The sequence below is a fragment of the Prionailurus viverrinus genome, chromosome F1 (genome assembly GCF_022837055.1).
Source record: "Prionailurus viverrinus isolate Anna chromosome F1, UM_Priviv_1.0, whole genome shotgun sequence".
NCBI lineage: Eukaryota > Metazoa > Chordata > Mammalia > Carnivora > Felidae > Prionailurus > Prionailurus viverrinus.
Window position 1 is genome coordinate 45,654,724 of NC_062577.1, and position 20,242 is coordinate 45,674,965.

Sequence of the window (20,242 nt, forward strand, 5' to 3'; positions counted from 1 at the left end):
AACACAGGATAGGGCTCAATCTCACCAAGACTGAGATCACGACCTGAGTCAAAATCAAGAGTCAGACGCTTAAAGGGCGCCTGGGTGCCCCAGTCACTTAAGCAGCAGACTCTTGATTTTGGCTCAGGAGTTTGAGCCCCGATTCAGGCTCCTTCGTGTGCTGATGTGGGGCCTGCTGGGGATTCTGCCTTGCCCCCTCTATCTATCCCTTCCCCGGTTGTGTTCTCTCTCAAAAATAAACTTTAAATTTAAAGAGTCAGATGCTTAACCGACTGAGACACCCAGGTGTTCCACAGCAGCTTTTTTCTTCCCATAATGTAACACAGCTACTTTTATTCATAAAAATACACCACAAATAAATTCCTTCTCTTCAGAAAAGTTGATTAGTAAATGTTATGAAAAGCCCTCACCACAGTCAAAAATTTCATTTTGGAGCTAGTTTTTTGCATCTGTTGCCCCAGGTCGTAAATCCATCAGCATTTCTGATGACAGGAAGTGTAACTTTAATGGTTTTCAAAGCATGTTCCTCGGAACATTAGGCTTTTCCTACAAAGTGACCCATGGGACACTGCTCTGAATTCAATCTTGGTAGCTCAGCTTTTTTCTAACCTGCATGTTAGAATTTCAGGTAAAATTTACTCGGAAATATGTTCATTTAAAACCAAAACTTGATTGGGGCACTTGCACGGCTCAGTCGATTAAGCGTCCAACTTTGGCTCAGGTCATGATCTCACGGTTCATGAGTTCGAGCCCTGCATCTGGCTCTGTGCTGACAGCTCAGAGTCTGGAGCCTGCTTCAGATTCTGTGTCTCCCCCTCTCGCTGCCCCTCCCCCACTCAAGCTCGCTTGCTCTCAAAAATAAAAACATTAAAAAAAAACAAAACAAAACTTGATCTAGTTCAATGCTCACATTCAACAAATGAGACAACTGAGGAAATGAGTCAGTGTTTATGGCTAACAAAATATGATATTGTATAAAATGCCATCAGTATACTCAAGAGATCTAAAAAGATGCTCTGCTCCAATTCATGCTCTATTATTAACCTAGCATTTAAAACAGACATATTACTGACATGAACACAAAGTATTTTAGCAAACTGCATTAAATTTTAGACATCTGTAATGAAGGTACAGCACAAGGAACTCAAGTTCCTTAGGAAACTACTGATTTTAAAGACAACTGCAGCCTAGACTTTAATAAGTTCAGAATCTTTGCCCTCAAGGTTTCTCTCTCTGAGCCTAGTGCCTTGCAGGTTCCCAACATACACACGGTGAACTAAAAACTGCTAATGTAACATAACTGTTTATGTAACTCTTTTAACTCTATAAATACTCTGGAAAGAATTTTATTATGCTATTTCTTGTTGATTTTCAAGTTAATGGTATCCAGGCAAATCAGCATTTCTGACACGTTCAATTGTTTTCCAAATAATTAAAACTGTAAATTTCGGGTTTTCCAAGTAATTAATATCTTTAAATTCACTCATTTTGTTCACAGTGGGTCCCAATCTTCCTTCATACAGAGAGAACAGGTGGAAACTCATTTTATTGCTGAAAAATTTGTAATCAGTATATATAGTGGAATGGCTAGGAGCCAGACCGTCTAGACTCTATTCCTGGTTCTGTGAACCTCAGCAAGTAACTTGTTCCGTCTGAGGTGTTTGCTCATTGATGGCATGCACAAGACTGCCAACCTCAGAAGGCTGTGGCTTAGGATTACACAAGCTAATATAAAGTGTATAAAACGTCACCCAGAACAGAGTAGCAACAATGAGCTAACTATCATTACTATCCTTAACTAAAATACCATGTCCATGTCTCAGAGTTTGCTTAATGAAAATTACGTTGTTTTAAAATTAATTAATTAAAATTACTGTTTCAGCATCAAATTTTGTCAATGAATATATAAAGATTACATGTCGACAACTCTGTCCCTTTAACAGTTACCTTTTTATCCTTAATTGTGGATGCTCTGCTGTTTATGTAGTAGGCCAAAGGTACAACTGTTTGATTTTTATACAAGTGTAAAAAGAAGAGTTATGGTTTCTAGTAACGTTAAATTAATGATGACTACAAGTGTTATTTCCTATACTGTTAATTGGTACTTATTTCTCAGATTTTAAGTGTATCTCTAGTACCTAATCTTCCATTTGCACTGGGTTTTATATGTAACTGATCTGAGACTTGTTAAAAATTTTAAATAAAGAGTCTTATACTCATATAATTAAAATTTCCAAGGCTTAACTGTCTTATGCTTCTTTCTAAAGTTAACTGCATTTCTCATACAGCTTCTATTTCATGTGAACTATCCTTATTTACCAATATCAGTATTCCACTGCTGGCTAAGCATCTGACTTTAACTCAGGTCATGATCTCATGGTTCATGAGCTCGAGCCCTGCATCCGGCTCTCTGATGACAGCTCAGAGCCTGGAGCCGGCCTCAGATTCCGTGTCTCCCTCTCTCTGCCTTCCCCCGCTCACGCTTGTTCTCTCTCCCTCTCAAAAATAAATAACATTAAAAAAAAAAAAAAAAAAAAAAAGAGTACAGCAAATTCTCATACCATGTTATTCCAGGGATAGGCAAACTACAACCCAAAGGTAGGATCACCATCTGTTTTATAAAATTTTACTGAAATACAGTCCTGTCAGTTCATTTACGTATTGCTTATGCCTGCTTTCACACTATGATAGCAGGGTGGAATAGCTGAACAGAAACTAAATGGCCCAAAAAGCCTAAAATATTTACTATCTGGACTTTTACAGAAGAAATTTCCCAACTCCTGATGAAGCCCAACATTTTCATCGAAGAGGCAAAGAAAAATAAAGTGATATGTCCACCACACAGTTTGTACATAAAAGATCTTTTTTTTTTTTTTTTAATGTTTGTTTATTTTTGAGAGAGACAGAATGCGAGTGGGTTGGGGCAGAGAGAGGGGGAGGCACAGAACCCGAAGCAGGCTCCAGGCTCTGAGCTGTCAGCACAGAGCCTGACACGAGGCTCGAACTCACAAGCTGTGAGATCATGACCTGAGCTGAAGCTGGATGTTCAACCGACTGAGTTACCCAGGTGCCCCTGTGAAAGATCTTAAATTATACCTCAACTGCTATTAATCAAACACTTATAATACTATGACAATTTTTCCAGAAAAAAACTCCTAGGACTACTATGAAAAAGAATTTGTATTCATATACAATCTCAATTTTGTAACACTACGATTCATATTTAAAATAAAATTCCATTACCTCAATTCGTGGTTTCTTTGCTTCTGCTAAAACTTCGTCTGCAGCTCTTTTGACTTTAAGAAAAAAAAAAGAAAAGTAAATATATGGTTTTGGAGTAAGTTTTTAAAAGTTCATTATAAATACACACCAAAACATACCTTGGGTAGATCGCTGAAGACCTATTTCTAGAGGGGCACTTCTGTCTATGCTTGCTGATGTTGCTGAAGATTTAAAAAGATTTAGGTGAGAAGCTCAATATTTGAACACATATACTAGACATTATTACAAGTAAAATGCTCAATATTTGTAATTTCTTACTTTATATGTATAATTTCCTGAGGGGGGAAAAAGTTTTAAAGCAGCTTTGTAAAACAGTTTATTATAAAAGACTAATTTATATTTAAAAGTCTTTAAAGGACAAATAATTTTTAACAATTTAGCTTACAAACTACTGCGATGACTGAAATTAACTGGTCACTTCAAAGAACATATACTCCGTTACCACACATGCACATAAAATGTATCTAAACATAAATACATAAATACATATCCATAGGAAAAGGTTTTACTTAAGTTAGCATTCACTTCAAAAATGCAAATTTTAGTTATTCACAATTGGTAGAAAAAACACTGCAATTACTTTTTATTTTTTTATTAAAATTTTTTATTAACGTTTATTTATTTTTGAGAGAAGAGAGACAAAGTGTGAGCAGAGGAGTGGCAGAGAGAGAGGGAGACACGAAATCCAAAGCAGGCTCCAGGCTTTAAGCTGTCAACACAGAACACGACATGGGGCTTAAACTCACGAACTGTGAGATCATGACCTGAACCAAAGTCAGACACTTAACCAACTAAGCCACCCAGGCGCCCCGCAATTACTTTTTAAATTAAGTCATTTAAATTGTGAAAGGTTGAAAATAATGAAACTAGTCCCATCCACCTAGTTCCCACCACCCTATATGACTATTTAAGTCTAGAGTGTATCTTTCTAGAGGTTCTTTCTGTAGATACAAGAAATACAAACTTATACCTTTATTCCCCCCCCCTTTTAAATTTTTTTAATGTTTATGGGGGGTGGGGAGGAGCGCAAGAGAGAAAGGAGAGACAAAATCCCCAAAACTGTGAGATCATGATCTTAGCCAAAACCATGAGTTAGATGCTTAACTGACTGAGCCACCTACATGTCCCTTTCCCCTTTTTCACATAAAAGATAGCATACTATATACACTGTCCTGAACCTTTTTTTTTTTTTTTATCCTAACAAAAGAGCTCTAGCATACTGATATGTGGAGCATTCTTTCTTTTTAAAGCTACATAGCATTATCGATATAATGAGGAACCGGTTCTTTCAAAGAATTAATAAAATTGAAAACTCCTAGCCAAACTTAACAAAAAAGGAGAGGCCTCAAATAAATGAAATCAAGAAACAAAGGAAAGATCACAACCACAACTGCAGAAATACAATTATAAGAGAATATTATGAACAATTACATGCCAACAAATAGGGCAATCTGGAAGAAATGGATAAATTCTTAGAAACATATAAACTACCAAAACTGAAAAAGAAATAGAAAATTTGAACAAACAAGGTGCCTGGGTGGCTCATTTGGTTGCGTGTCCGACTTCAGCTCAGGTCATGATCTCACAGGTCGTGAGTTCAAGCCCTAGTCTGGGGCTCTCTGCTCTAAGCACAGAGTCCACTTCAGATCTTCTGCCCCCCCCCCCTTAGCCCCTCCCCCCGCTGGCACTCTGTCAATAATAAATACAAATTTTTTTTAATTAAAAAAAAAAACAAAATTTGAACAGACCCATAACCAGCAAAGAAACTGAATCAGTAAAAAAAATCTCTCAACAAACAGTCCAAGACAAGATGGCTTCCCAGGGGAATTCTACCAAACATTTAAAGAAGAGTTAATACCTATTCTTTCAAAAAATTGAAATGGAAGGAAAATCTCCAAACTCATTCTATGAGACCACCATCATCTTGATTCCAAAACCAAAGACCTCACTAAAAGAATAACAGACCAATATTCCTGATGAACATGGATGCAAACATTCTCAACAAGATACCACCAAATCAAATCCAACAGTACATTAAAACAATTATTCACCGTAATCAAGTGGGATTTATTACTGGGCTGCAGGGCTGGTTCAATATCCACCAATAACTCAACATGATACACCACATTAATAAAAGAAACGATAAGAACAACATGATCCTCTCAACAGATGTAGAAAAAGCATTTGACAAAATACAGCATCCTTTCTTGATAAAAACCCTCAAGAAAGTAGGGATAGAAGGAACACACCTCAATATCATAAAGGCCATATACAAAAAAGAACCACAGTTAATATCATTCTCAATGGGGAAAAACTGAGAGCTTTTCCCCTAAGGTCAGAAACATGACAGGGATGTCCACTCCTACAACTGTTGTTCAGTACAGTACTAGAAGTCCTAGCCTCAGCAATCAGACAACAAAAAGAAATAAAGGCACCCAAACCAGCAAGGAAAAAGTCAAACTTTCACAGTTCACAGAAGACAGGATACTCTATATGGAAAACCCGAAAGACTCAGACACCATCAAAAATTTGCTAGAACTGATAATGAATTCAGCAAAGTCACAGGATATAAAATCAATGTACAGCTATCTGTTGCATTTCTATATATCAATAATGAATCATCAGAAAGAGAAATCAAGGAATCGATCCCATTTACAATTGCACCAAAACCCATAAAATATCTAGGAATAAACCTAACCAAACAAGGAAAAGATCGGTACTCTGAAAAATATAGAACACTTATTATGAAAGAAACTGAAGAAAACACAAAGAAATGAAAAATATCGCATGCTCATGGATTGAAAAACAGACACTGTTACAATGTCTACACCACCCAAAGCAATCTACAAATTCAATACAATCCCTATCAAAATACCACCAGAATTTTTCACTGAGCTAGAACAAACAATCCTAAAATTTATACGGAACCAGAAAATATCCCTAATAGCCAAACTAATGTTGAAGGAAAAAAAAAAAAAAAGCAAAGTGGGAGGCATCACAATTCCAGACTTCAGCTGTATTACAAAGCTGTATTCATCAAGACAGTACGGTACCAGCACAAAAACACACACATAGATCAATGAACAGAATAGAGACCCCAGAAATGGACCCACAACTCTATGGTCAACTAATCTTCAAAAAAGCAGGAAAGAATATTCAATGGAAAAAAGTCTCTTCAACAAATGGTGTTGGGAAAACTGGACCATGATGAAACTGGACCACTTTCTTACACCATACAGAAAAATAAACTCAAAAAGGATGAAAGACCTAAACATGAGACAGGAAACCACCAAAATGCTAGAGAACACAGGCAGCAATTTCTTTGACCTTGGCCATAGCAACTTCTTACTAGACACGTCTCTGGAGGCTAGGGCAACAAAACCAAACGTGAACTATTGGGATTTCATCAAGATAAAAAACTTCTGCACAGCGAAGGAAACAATCAACAAAACTAAAAGGCAGCCTACAGAATGGGAGAAGACATTTGCAAATGAAATATTGGATAAAGTGCTAGTATCCAAAATCTATAAAGAACTTATAAAACTCAACACCCAAAAAATAAATAATCCAGTTAAGAAATGGGCAGAAGACATGAACAGACTTTTCTCCAAAGAAGACATACAAATGGGAAACAGACACATGAAAAAATGCTCAACATCACTTCTCATCAGGGAAATACAAATGAAAACCACAGTGAGATACCATTTCACACCTGTCAGAATGGCAAAAATTAACAACTCAGGAAACAGCAGGTATTGGAGAAGACACAGAGAAAGGGGAACCCTCTTGCACTATCGGTGGGAATGCAAACTGGTGCAACCACTCTGGAAAAGTGTGGAAGTTCCTCAAAAAGTTAAAAATAGAACCACTCTATGACCCAGCAATTGCACTACTTTAAGAATAACCACTCAATAAGTACTTGCTAAATGTTCAGAGGACAGTACAGAAAGATAATACTCTTGAGCATGGTCTTTCCATTATGCAAAAGACTCCATGCAAATCAGTATTACTGTTAAAGTCATGGAACTCAATATGTAACAAGACAGCTATTAATGACTGAAAGGTAGTAAACACTCCAAGAAAGGTTACGACCAAACAGTCTCATATTGATTTATTCATACTATCATATGATTATATCAATTTATTCATACTCACCAATTTATATTCTATTAATTGTACCAACTTATAATTTTATTCATATTCTTTAAGACAGCAAATTAATGATTACTCACTTACACAGGTAAGCACCTATAAGAACCACTGTTCTAAATACTGGGTATTTATTTTTTTTTTTTTTAATTTTTTTTTTTCAACGTTTATTTATTTTTGGGACAGAGAGAGACAGAGCATGAACGGGGGAGGGGCAGAGAGAGAGGGAGACACAGAATCGGAAACAGGCTCCAGGCTCTGAGCCATCAGCCCAGAGCCCGACGCGGGGCTCGAACTCACGGACCGCGAGATCGTGACCTGGCTGAAGTCGGACGCTTAACCGACTGCGCCACCCAGGCGCCCCATAAATACTGGGTATTTAACTACCTGCCCCCTTAGAGTTTACCCTCTAGTGGGGCAGACAAATAATATATAAGTAAACCAATATATAATTTCAAGTCAATGTAAGGGATTTGACAAAATATAAATTAGGAAGATACTATACACAGATGGATATATGTGGAAAAACAACACTATTTTCTTTTTTAGAGTGATAAATTCTTTCTGACAGATTATTAAAGCACAGATTGAGGTGGTAAAAAGTAAGACATGTGACAATGTAGAGAAACAGAACTGAACACAAAAAATAGAAAGTACAAAGGCTTGAAAAGTCAGGATAGTTAAAAGAATCAATAAGACTGGACCGCTGTGAGCAAATGAAAGTTGGAAGAAGATGAGGCCACAGATATTTAGGCAGAAGCAAAATCACATAGGTCAGGATAAGGAATATGAGCTTTATCCTACATGTGACGGGAAGCCACAGGATGGACTTGAGCAGGTAAGTGAATCAAGCTTATATGTGTTTTTCAAAACAGGTCACTCTAGTGGGTAGGCAAAGACTATACTAGGAAATACAGAGTAGGGTACTGTGAAAAGGCTATACAACTCTAAAGGGGAAGGATGGAACATAGTGGGAGTAGAATGGTTAAGAAACTCATCCTTTTAAAGAAAAGGACCTGCTCACAAAATGAGATGTGAGAAAAAAGTAATCAAAGATTTCCCCAGGGTTTCTGGCCTCAGCAACTACATGAATGGTATGCCATTTACTGAGATGGGAACAGTGGGAGACCAGACCTATTTTGTTTGAGGGGAGAAGGGAAAGAGGAAATTGGCATTCTATTTCAGATACATTGAATTTCAGATACCTATTAAATATCCAAGGAAAGATGTGGAGTGGATTTATAATTTAAAGCTTAGAAATAGGATGAATATAAGGAAGTAAGCAAAAGAAAATGAGAGATGGACAATGAATAGAAAGAGAACCAAAAGAATCAGGTGCCCCAAATGCCAAGCTAAGAAAGGGTTTCCAAAAGGAAGCAGTCAACAGTATCTAATGCTGTTGAGAGATCAAGCAAGATACAAATAAGAGAAACCAAAGGAATGAGTAACCCTTAAGTCAGTGTTAACCACACAACAGTGATATAAGTGGGACATGAACAGGAAAGCCAAACCAGAATGGATTCAAGAGGGAAGCAGTGATATCACACAACTGTTACAAAGAATTTTGCAATAAAAAGGAAAAAACAAACAGTACAATAGATAGTAGGAATGGGGGGGGGATCAAAAAACCATTTTTAAATGAGATCTTGCTGTATGCACTTTAAAGGGAATGATGCAGAGGAAAAGAGGAAGATGATGACGCAAGGCAGAAGCAATAATTTACAAAAGCAGAGTCTTTGAGAGTGTGAAAGGAAATGGAATCTACAGAGAAGTGGTGACCGGTCTTAGGAATGAAGGTAGTGTATTCACCATAACACACAAAAAAAAGGAGAGCATATGCACATAGCCGCTGGAAGGTTAATTTTTTAGTGGAAATACAAATTCTCTTCCCATTGCTTCTTATTTCACAGGAGAAAGAAAGAAACAATGGCTATTTAAGAGTGAGAGCAATTTAAAAATTACTCACATGCTTCACCATTGAGATATCCAAGCAGATCTTTTCGGTCAGGTCTTCTAACCACAGGAATATTTTCAGTCTGAAATCAAAATTTTTAATTAGTTATCAAATCAACAACAATTACAAGAAATATGATAAAAACAAACATTGTGTAATATCTGAATTTTATTCCAACAGATCTTGGTAATATTTATTCAGAATCTTACCTTTAAAGAACTACTAGGCTAAAAAAATCTAACCCAAGTCTTCAAAAATTTTAAGGATATTAATTTTTAATAACTTCATTCTTGAAATTCAATTAAGATACCTAAAAGATAATCATTAGAAACAATGACCAATCCCTCTTCAAAATATCAATTCCAGTCTTTTTTGTTCCTTTGGCTTACTTTAAGTATTTTTTTATTTTATTCATGATACTTTGCATGCATATTTGAGGTAATTATCTTTTTAGTCCCATTGCTTGATCATTACATGCAATGTTTCCAAAGTGCTTTCTTTTCTCAAACACAAAACAGACTTCTCAAAATATTCTACTTGAATTCTGAAATACACTAACTTAGCCATAAAAACTAAATTTTCAAAACAATAGGTATACTGTTTAAGCGTGGGAAAAAATTTAGGACATTATACAGCAAAACATTAATGTCAGTTGCTTACTTTCCATGCTACATATTTCTTTTTTATCTTTGAATGCACACAAATTCTGTAAGGAAGGGGAAAAGACTAAAAAATTAAATCTGGAAAATGTACCTATTTTGGTAAAATGGATAATTTTCCTTAAATCTCCTACATTAGTCATTGTAAAGAGGTGTACTAACAATACAGCTGTATACTTTAGTCACCAGGTCATCTTGAGGCCATAAATTCAATGAATCCTGTAATTACCACAATTTTCAATATCATTTTTATAATGTAAACAAACAACTAAGGGGCACCTGAGTGGCTCAGTCAGTTAAGCGTCTGGCTTCAGCTCAGGTCATGATCTCATGGTTCGTGGGTTCAAGCCCCACGTTGAGCTCTGTGCTGACGGCTCAGAGCCTGGAGCCTGCTTCAGATTCTGTAACTCCCTCTCTTTCTGTCCCTCCCGTTCGTGCTCTCTCAACAATAAACATTAAAAAAAAAAAATTAAAAAAAAAAAAACACAAAAAAAACTAAGTATAAGAAAGCCTGGTGGCTGCAAGATTATATAATTAAAATCCCTTTGTCACTTTATATACACAATGATAAATAACCAGAATCCTTAGTAACTTCGGCTATTTATCTTATATTGTATACTAACTACATTTCACTTCAAACATTCTGCACACACTCCCTGATGATAGAGTTTAACTATATTTAATCATTTAAAATTAACCTTTTTTTTAAACGGTAGGCTAAATTTTAATTTCTGCTAGGAGTATAAACATTTAAGAGCCCACAGGTTTTTGTGTGCTTGTTTTTAAAAACTAGTCTACATGAAGTATCATAAATAGCTAAAAGATTTGAATTAATTTTGTTAAGTTACTGTTTCTAAGTCTGATAACATACTTCATTATTTGGTTAATAATGAATTATGGACATAATACAGCCAACTGAAAAAGATATAAGTCTACTCACACTAAAATAGGAGCTATGGGTCCAGAAAACTTGCATCAGACATGGTCTGCTCACAAGAAAGAGCAAGTAGCACAGTGGAGGAAAAAAAATTTGTAGAACCCTAGAACTGTAGAATTCTGCCCTTTCAATCTGCCAAGTATTTAAGAAAAACAAAAGACTTAAATCTGATGTGAGCAAGGGTCCCAAGGTCCACAGTAACAATTACAGCCATCAGTTATAGTTATAACTATTTGCCAAGAACATAATCTCTATATATAAATCAAGCATCTGGATCATCTTTATTACCACAAAATGAATGGATATAGCCAACAATACATTCTAATTACTGCCTAATTCAGATTTTAAAGATTTAAGATGAAGTAACATAACTTCATAAAGATGCTGTTATTTTTATCCCACTATTTCCCAAATCTCAATACGTAGTTTCACCCTACGTATTTTTTTCTATATGTATTAAACGCTGAATATTTCCCATTCAGAAAAGCAGAGTTCAAATACTGAGATGCTGAAGGCAAAAAAACTGGAAACAAATGAATTTATCAATAAAGTTCAAAAGAGGTTTATTAAACAGATTAAAATTAATTTTAAAGTGGTGTGTTAGGGGCACTTGGGTTTGGTTAGGTCTCTGGCACTTGATTTTGGCTCAGGTCGTGACTCATGGTTGTGAGATTGAGCCCCCCATCAGCGTGAAGCCTACTTGGGATTCTCATTCTCTCACTCGCTCGCTCTCTCTCTCTCTCTCTCTGCTCTTCCCCTGCTCATGTGAACACACACACACACTCTCTCCCTCTAATAATAATAAAGTTGTCTGTTAATCTTGATTCTGAAACCCAAAAAAAGTTTTTTTTAAGTTTATTTATTTTGAGAGAGAGAGGGAGAATGAATGGGGGAGGAGCAGAGAAAGAGAGAATCCCAAACAGGCTCTAAGCTGTCAGCACAGCTTACAAACTCAAACTCACAAACTGTGGTATCATGACCTGAGCCAAAATCAAGAGTCAGATGCTTAACCAACTGAGCCACCCAGGCACACCCCAAAAAAGTATTCTTGAGATCAGAGTTCTGAATATCAGGGTCCTTCTACAGGCTTATATATATATTTTTTAATATTCCTATAAATATCTTCAAAACTTCTGTTCTTGTAAACAGCGCCCACATTTTACATGAAAGTCACAGATCTAAAAACATGCAAAGATCTAATTTTGAACTTCTAGTGGGCTTTCATACAGATGAACCTTTTATTTTTTTGATTTGAAACCCATGAGGGAAGTGATCCATGCCAAATAATACCTATTAACCAAAAAAAAAAAAAAAAAAAATTAAGTTTTAAAATGAATTTTACTTACGGCGGCACGTCGGACATAAACAGGATGAGAAAGGTGCACATTATTAAGTAGAAACAAGATAGAATCCAATGTGTAGTACTCTCTGGGCTGGCCTTCCTTTCCAGTCCTGAAATAATTAAGATTTTTACTCAATTTTAATTCAACTCCTTAGACTTGTATGTATGAATTTATCTATATTCACTTTGCTACTCAAGAATGGATTTAACATGGTTAACAAAAATACACATAAAGTATGAAATCTAGTAAGCGGAACTGTCATTAAAGTAAAAGAACACAAAGGGAGAAAATGAAAAAAAAAGAAAGCACACCATATTCATACTCTAAGGTACTACACACTTTTTAGAATTTGGCCCAAACTTCATTCTGGTCTTTGCCAATAAAGAGAGAAACCTAGTCAGTTACAGAGTGGAGAGAATCCACAAGAGAAAAACTGATTAGAAGAAGCACAACTCTAAACTTACTAGAAATTTATTCTTTGTCTCCTAAATAAGATACTGCTAAAGAACATCCTTAACATTCTTACAGCAAACACAATAATAAATTTCAGAGGTATAATTCTTATGACATCCCTTAAATTAAACCAATGATGCAAAAAAAATCATAATCAATTCTACCTGTGGTAAAGCAATGCTGTATAAAGGTTTATTTTTTTTTAATGTTTATTTGAGAGAGAAAGAGGGGGAGGGAGAACACAAGCGGGGGCAGGGAGAGAGGGAAAGAGGGAAAGAGGGAAAGAGGGAGAGAGGGAGAGAGGGAGAAAGAATCCCAAACAGACTCTGTGCTGTCAGTACATAGCCCAATATGCGGCCCAGACTCACGAACCGTGAAATCATGACCAGAACCAACTCAAGAGCCGGACGCCTTACCGACTGGGCCACCCAGGCGCCCCAATGCAGTCTAGAGGTGCAAGCTCTTTAACGAAACCACATAATACTATTGCCTCAACAATATTTGTGTCCAATCTCACTCTTCCTACTACATTCCCATCTAAAAAACGTCAGCGTATTATTTGACCTCATCTGAATACAGTGCAATATAGTCAGCCCTCATCTACATTTCTCTAGCCTTTATTTCCACTTTTCCTATGAATTGACATTATTTCAAACCATACATCACTACCAGTTACTGTACAATAACACGTAATATCCAGGTAATCAGGGTTTTTAACAATACAGAAAAGCAAAGTAATAGAACGTACTACATGCAATAAGGATAAGTATTGCTTAAAGTTCCGAAGTTGGACATATGTACATGTGCATAAAGAAATGAATAACAAAACAAAAATATGTTTAGTGGTGTAATTAGCTATTGTTAAAGTTTGAAATTATTCTAAGCACCCCTTTTTCACTACTAGCTTCACTGAAATGCTATCAAAATATTTCCTTTCCAGCTCTCATGGCTTTAAGCATACAGTTCCCTGTCCTTTAAGACCTAACCCATCATGTCACCCTCAAAGTTCCTAACTCACTCTTTAAGGCTTACTCATCTGTTCATTCATTTGTTCAAGAAAATTTGTAGCCTGTCTACACGCCAAACATATTTCTATGAAACCCTTCCTAATACCACAAGCTAGAAGTGATTACTCTCAAGAGCCAGAATGCAATTCTTACCAAGTTATGTTTTATTTCACCTACTCTGATTAAGTTAACCTCCCCTGAGTCAGGAACCAAGGTGCTAAGAATTTTCTATTTCTCAAATTGAACCACGCTACATCCTGAGTACTTCTAAACCATTTTTTAAAGAAAAAAAATAATAAATCCGTTAAAATTCCAATCAAATGTAATTCTGTCTGTGCAAATTTTTTTTGACAGGACAAAACGCAAGAAACTCAGAATGATGTCATTGCATCAACATTTCATAAAGCTAATCAAATCATAAGTCCTCAGGGCCAAAAAGCTAGAAACCAACAAACTAAATTTTCCCCAGCTTTTCATCAACTCTTCACAAAGCCCAGTGCTTCCACTCAATCAAGCAAAATGAGTATGGAAGTTCTAGCCCAAGGTTCTAATCATCCAGATGAAATACCAAAGAGAGAGAGATCACCTTTAAAAAGGCCCCAAACCATTATCAGACCTATCTCTAGATATTTTCCTTAATGCCTTCAATTCAAAAAGCCCCGCGTAGATGAACGTTCCCAAATATTTCTTGTTAAAACCCATTTCCTACAAGCACACACCATCATCAATATCTTACTTAGATCTGTAAAGCTCACTCCATTTTACCAATAACTTTCTCCCTGAAGAAATTCCTGCCTTCACCTCTAACACGGGTTTTGAGGACTCTTCCAAAGTGACCAAATCTTTTTCCCGTTCTAATCTCACATAGTTAGTTCCCTTCTCTCTACCTCAGGGAATTACGAAAGGAAAAAGAAACAGACCAGGAGCTGCAAGGGGCAGGTGGGATAGTGACAACACATGGTAGCCTCGAAGAGAAAGAAAAAACTAAACACAAAAAGACATCTCTAGGACCGGACGGTACGCCCCTTTCTGCACCTACACACGTCGGTAAAAATGAACTAGGAAAGTCAGAAACTCCTGTGGTACCTTCCCCTTCGGCGTCCCAAAGACTTAAAGAAATGGAGATACACCTCCTCCTATTTCCTCCTCACCTAAAAGTGTAACTTCTTTTCTTGAGAAAAACTTTTACCCAGAGACCCGTTTTTTCTCCATCCCCAAAGGGAATCGGGGGGAGGGGTTCGGAAAGAGGTCGCCTGGGGGCGCCCAACTCTGCCTGGCCAACCCCAGGCCACAGCCATGCCAGACTTACCCCCAAACTACATAGTTGGTCTTCACATTCTTGGGCCAGGAGAACTCGCCGAAGATCACCTCGTCTCCCTTCACCACAATCTCCTTCTTCTGGATGTTGTACTGTCGCAGGACGCTGAGCACGTCCGCCATCTTCCCCCCCCTCGCCGCCGCCGCCGCCGCCGCCGGCCCCGGGCGAAGCCGCCGCCGCCGCGCCTGCCTCCTTCTTCCCCTGTCGCCTCGCCCTCTTCCTCCTCCTCCTCCGCCGCCGCCGCCGCCGCGAACCAACAGCAGCCGCACTAGCAGCCGTCCTCGCCTACGACAGCAGCAGGGGCAGTAGACACCCAGGCCGCCGAGGACCCCGCGCTATAAGGCAAGGCCCCGCCGCCGGCTGCCCGCGGAGAACGCCTGACTGCGCGCCTCCAGCCAGGCCGCCGCCAGGGGGAGCCACGACCGACCAGGAACACGCCCCTCCCAGACTCCCACTCGGCACCGGGCCGAATCCCGGCCCGAAACTCGGAGCGCAGGGACACCGCGCCCACGTACGGAGCACGTACGGGGAATACTGCCGGGCGCACGCGCGCGGACACGTACCTCGTCCGTCGTCCCTCGCAGCGCGCACGCGACTAGCGACAGGTGCGCGCGCACCTGCAAGGAAGCCCGGGAATTCTGTCCCCAGACTACGCACTGGGTGACCGCCCACCCACCTTGACTGCGGCCAAGGGCTCTCGGGCCGTTCCTTGGGCGAGAGTGGAACTTGGCAAAAGGTTTCCAGAACGCTAAGAGTACCTTCCCAACTAAAGGGGACCCATTAAATGGCCTGTAGGTCTTAGTGATCCGATTAAGTCCCTTTAAAAGGGTGAGGTTTTGGAGGCAGGGTACGGTTTGGGGGTTGTTTTTTGTTTTTAGCGTATTCACGTAGTGGTAAAGACCTAGTCCGGAGGAGACCAATCCCGGGTACCTGTATTTGTTACGTGCTGCTTGACCTTGGACAAGATACATACCTTCTTACAGCATTAATAGGCTAGTGGAAAAAAGAACTTAGTATGAGAATAAGATGAAAGAAAGCATCTAGCAAATCAACAAAATATCATAAATGTTGATCTTCCACTTCAGTTCCTTGGATGATGACTTTTTCCATCCTGGCCCCTTCTTCCTGCCAGACCCAAAGCGGTACCCTTAAATAGCTCTATTCAAAGATGCTAATGAAAAGGAGAACACAAACTCCAAGCTGTCAGAACACTTTCGAATTACTTGATTTTTTATTGGCACTCAGAAGGCTAAAGGGTGTCCTTGCTGTGCTGGAAACAATGAAATAAATTCAATATACTGTGGCCTGTATACCTTAAACTGAACATATTCCGTGGGGGCCATAATTTTTTTTATCCCTTTTACTATAGTGGAAAGGGGAGGGAGGGAGGCTATTTCTTGACTGACATAACCAAATACTTTGATCTGCTTTGAAAGGGATCCATTTTTATTATGTGCACTACAGAGAGATATAGAAGTGTATGGTTTATTTCCTATACTATCTATAGCGAGTTTCCAAATGAATTTGAGAAATTTTGTCTATTCTGCAAATGTTCCATCCCTGTGGTAGATTCCTGAATCTCACCACAAAAACAGACACAATGAAGCACTTACTACTCTCTAATCTCCCATAGTGTCTATTCATACTTGTATGAGAGCACCCAGTATTACTTGAGAGCCCACATTAGTTTCCTTGCTTGCCTCATCCTGCAAAACTAAAGGGCAATAGACCTGTATCATCATATCCTAGTGTCTAGCACATTATTGGCTCTTAGAAAATGTTAAATTAATAAATGGATAGATGAGTTCAACAAACTCAGTCTTTAATGGGTAGAAGAGCCAATAATAGTCTACTCAAATGACTCTTAATTTTATTTCATACACAAATAATGACTATATGAGTCCATTCAGACTGCTATAAGAGAATGCCTTAGGCTGGTTGGCTTATAAACAACAGAAATTCATTCTCATAGTTCTAGAGGCTAGGAAATCCAAGGTCAAGATGCCAGAAGATTCATTGTCTGGTAAAAGCCTGCTTTCTGGTTCATAGACCTCTGACTTCACATTGCATACTCACATGGTGGAAAGAAAAAAGCTTTCTGGAGTCTTTTTTATAATGTCCTAATCCCCTTCCAGAGGCCTCATCCTAACACCATCACCTTGGGTTTAGGATTTCAACATATGAAGGGGGATGGGGTGGGTGACCACAAACATTCAATCTATAGCAATGACCAGACAGTCTTTCTTTTAGGAAAAATTGTGGTTCTGAGGATAGTGATTCTTAAACTCAGTGTAATGAGATATGGCATTAGTAATTTGTTGCTTATAACAGTTAAAGAAATGCATGGATCATTTTGTTTTTATTTAAATCCTGTGCCATTACCCCAGTAATATTGGTTCAGTAATGTTCATGTCAAAATACAATCAATAAAAGACAAGATTAGGGGCACCTGGGGGGCTCAGTCAGTTAAGCATCCGACTTTGGCTCAGGCCATGATCTCACAGCTTGTGTGTTAAGCTCCAAGCCGGGCACTGTGCTGACAGCTCAGAGCCTGGAGTCTGCTTCAGATTCTGTGTCTCCCTCTCTCTCTGCCCCTCCCTGCTCACACTTTGTCTCTCTCAAAAATAAATAAACATTAAAAATTTTTGTATCATAGAAGAAAAGATTAGTACTAGATCTGAAAACTTAGAAAATTAACTAGAAAAAAAATTAGAAAATCAGTCTTGTTTCTTTGTCTTGGGTGAAAGCTGCCCACTTCTCCAGTCATCAGCATCTGAAAAATTCCTAACAATTCTCAGTTTGAATTCTCTTGAGAATAAATGTCTAGCAATTGGGATAAAGTGGTACATCTTTTTAGTTGAAAACCATGGATGAGAGATCATTATCTTAGAGTTTTGCTGCTATATCCGTTGTTAACAATACCTGATAAGATCCTTTCCATCAATGTCCAAGAATGGTTGTATTCTGATACGTTTACCAGATGACTAAATATCCAGGTTTTAAATTAGGAAGGGTTTGTTAAAGTACGTATTTTGAAAATGCAGCTTGAACTTTCTAGTGATAATTCTGGAGGGATCACAAATCACTTGTATTTATTCATATTAGTCTGTAATAAATAGAATCTAGGATTAGGAGTAAATGTTTCAAGGGCGCCTGGGTGACTCAGTTGGTTAAGCGTCAACTCTTGATTTTGGCTCAAGTTATGATCTCTATGCTGAAAGCTCAAGGCCTGCTTGGGATTCTCTAATTCCCTCTCTCTCTGCTCCTCCCCAGCTTGCTCACTCACTCAAATAATTAAACAGTAAAAGGAAAGGAGAGGAGAGGAGAGGAGAGGAGAGGAGAGGAGAGGAGAGGAGAGGAGAGGAAAGGAAAGGAAAGGAAAGGGAAATGGGGTGCCTGGGTGGCTCAGTTAAGCATCTGACTCTTGATTTCTGCTCAGGGCATGATCTCATGGTTCATGAGTTTGAGCCCCGTGTCAGGCTCTGTGCTAGTAGTGTGGAGCCTGCTTGGGATTCTCTCTCTCCCTCTCTCTCTCTACCCCTCCCCTCTCATGCTCTCTCTCTCTCAAAATAAAAAAATAAACATTTTTTAAAAAGTAAACATTTCAAATGGAAGGGACAGGGGTAAATTGTTAATTCATGAGGAGATAATCCATGGGTTTCAGAGAGGGTAAATCTTATTGACACTGAGACCAACAGCAAAATTAAGGCCATCAAAATTCAAAATTTTCTGAGAGCTTTGCTAATTTTAATTTTAGGATTCCATTAATTCTTTTTCATTTTCCTAAAGTTTGTGGAAGATGGAGATATGGAGCTATACTTTCCCAGCAAGGAAAAACTTCTGCCCAATCCTAAGAGTTGACAAATAACCTGAACATATTCATAGCTTATTACTAGAAGAGTTTGTGTAAAATCCATTTTGCAATGTTCAAAGGAGCCTCAAGGCTTTGGCTTCTGTCCATTTCCTATGTTTACAGTCTTGCATGGATTATGTCCTTGATTCATAAAATGCACATTAGAAACATTCTCAGTAATCCCTTTACAATTACTCCACTAATGTTGGTTCCATATTGTTGTTAGTTTATCTCTGCTATTTTGTTTGATATCACGGGGCATTCTGGTTAAAATTCACCTTTTAAATTACATTTTCCTTAAGTAATAGTAAATAAAGCATCTAAATGTGTTTAACTTGTCCATTTTAACAGGTTACTGTAGAGGTTAGGGATTCTCTTTGTTTTCAAAGCATTCCAAGGTCATGGGATAATTTATGTCTTATCACACTTCATACACACACACACACACAAACACACACACACACACATACACATACATATACATTAATACTTGAAGATTAGGATTTTATTATGATGAAGACAGCATAGTATATAAGCTTATCATTATTGAAATATAGAAAACACTCACACATACAAAATATATACATGTATACATATATATACTTACATAAACACACATACATATATACTCTTACCTTTTGTAAAGTAATCCACAACTGGATTAGTTGTGATAGTGCTATGTGAGGGACACAAGGGTGTTTTATACGAGGTTAGGCAACTACCTGAGAAGTGTGGGTGGAAAAGGCTATGTGACTTACAGAACAATAGGTTTAGTGGAGACCCTAGAACAATTAATTGAAGTTTTCCCATGTTTTACCACCATTTCTTACAGCTCTCAGACAAGATGAGTGTACTTTGGTTACTGGATCTAAAGGAAGTCTGAAATAAGTAATAAATTTACAAAGAGTCAGCACCCCTAGTGCTGTTTCAGACTTTTCATGAACAAAAAGAAAAAAAAGATTTTTTTAATCTAAGATCCTGGAAACAAAATATTTTGATAGGCTTCTTTTAACTTTGAAAGTATACAATCATACAAAAATACTTTTATTAACACATTTTGTTTACATATGATTAGCCTAAGAAGATGAATCTCATTTTTTGTTCTCTGTTTTCCCTAACTTTTGTAAACAACAATTTCTCATAATAATCTTTTCAAACTTGAATAATTCTAGAATACCTAATTATGTTTATTGTCCTTTCACGTTTAGGGTAAAGGAGCAATTATTTTTGTTTCCTAATGGCCATTTTGGGAGACCTAATGAGAGTTTTGGCATTATTCTGAATCTG

General features: G+C 37.9%; 1 protein-coding gene across 2 annotated transcripts in view; it reads right to left on the reverse strand.

The window, feature by feature from the left end:
- The window catches only part of CDC73 (cell division cycle 73), a 137,463-nt gene extending 121,896 nt beyond the window's left edge, over positions 1 to 15,567 (reverse strand). For both annotated transcript variants that reach the window (XR_007148093.1, XM_047840234.1), the window contains exons 1-5: positions 15,094 to 15,567; positions 12,328 to 12,433; positions 9,398 to 9,467; positions 3,381 to 3,443; positions 3,244 to 3,296 (exon numbers count right to left, since the gene is read on the reverse strand). Coding sequence is in view for 1 of the 2 variants with exons in the window: in XM_047840234.1 (XP_047696190.1) it covers positions 3,244 to 3,296; positions 3,381 to 3,443; positions 9,398 to 9,467; positions 12,328 to 12,433; positions 15,094 to 15,224 (423 nt within the window). In the remaining variant the exon portion in view is untranslated. The remainder of the gene's footprint in view (positions 1 to 3,243; positions 3,297 to 3,380; positions 3,444 to 9,397; positions 9,468 to 12,327; positions 12,434 to 15,093) is intronic.
- Positions 15,568 to 20,242: the final 4,675 nt, after the last annotated feature.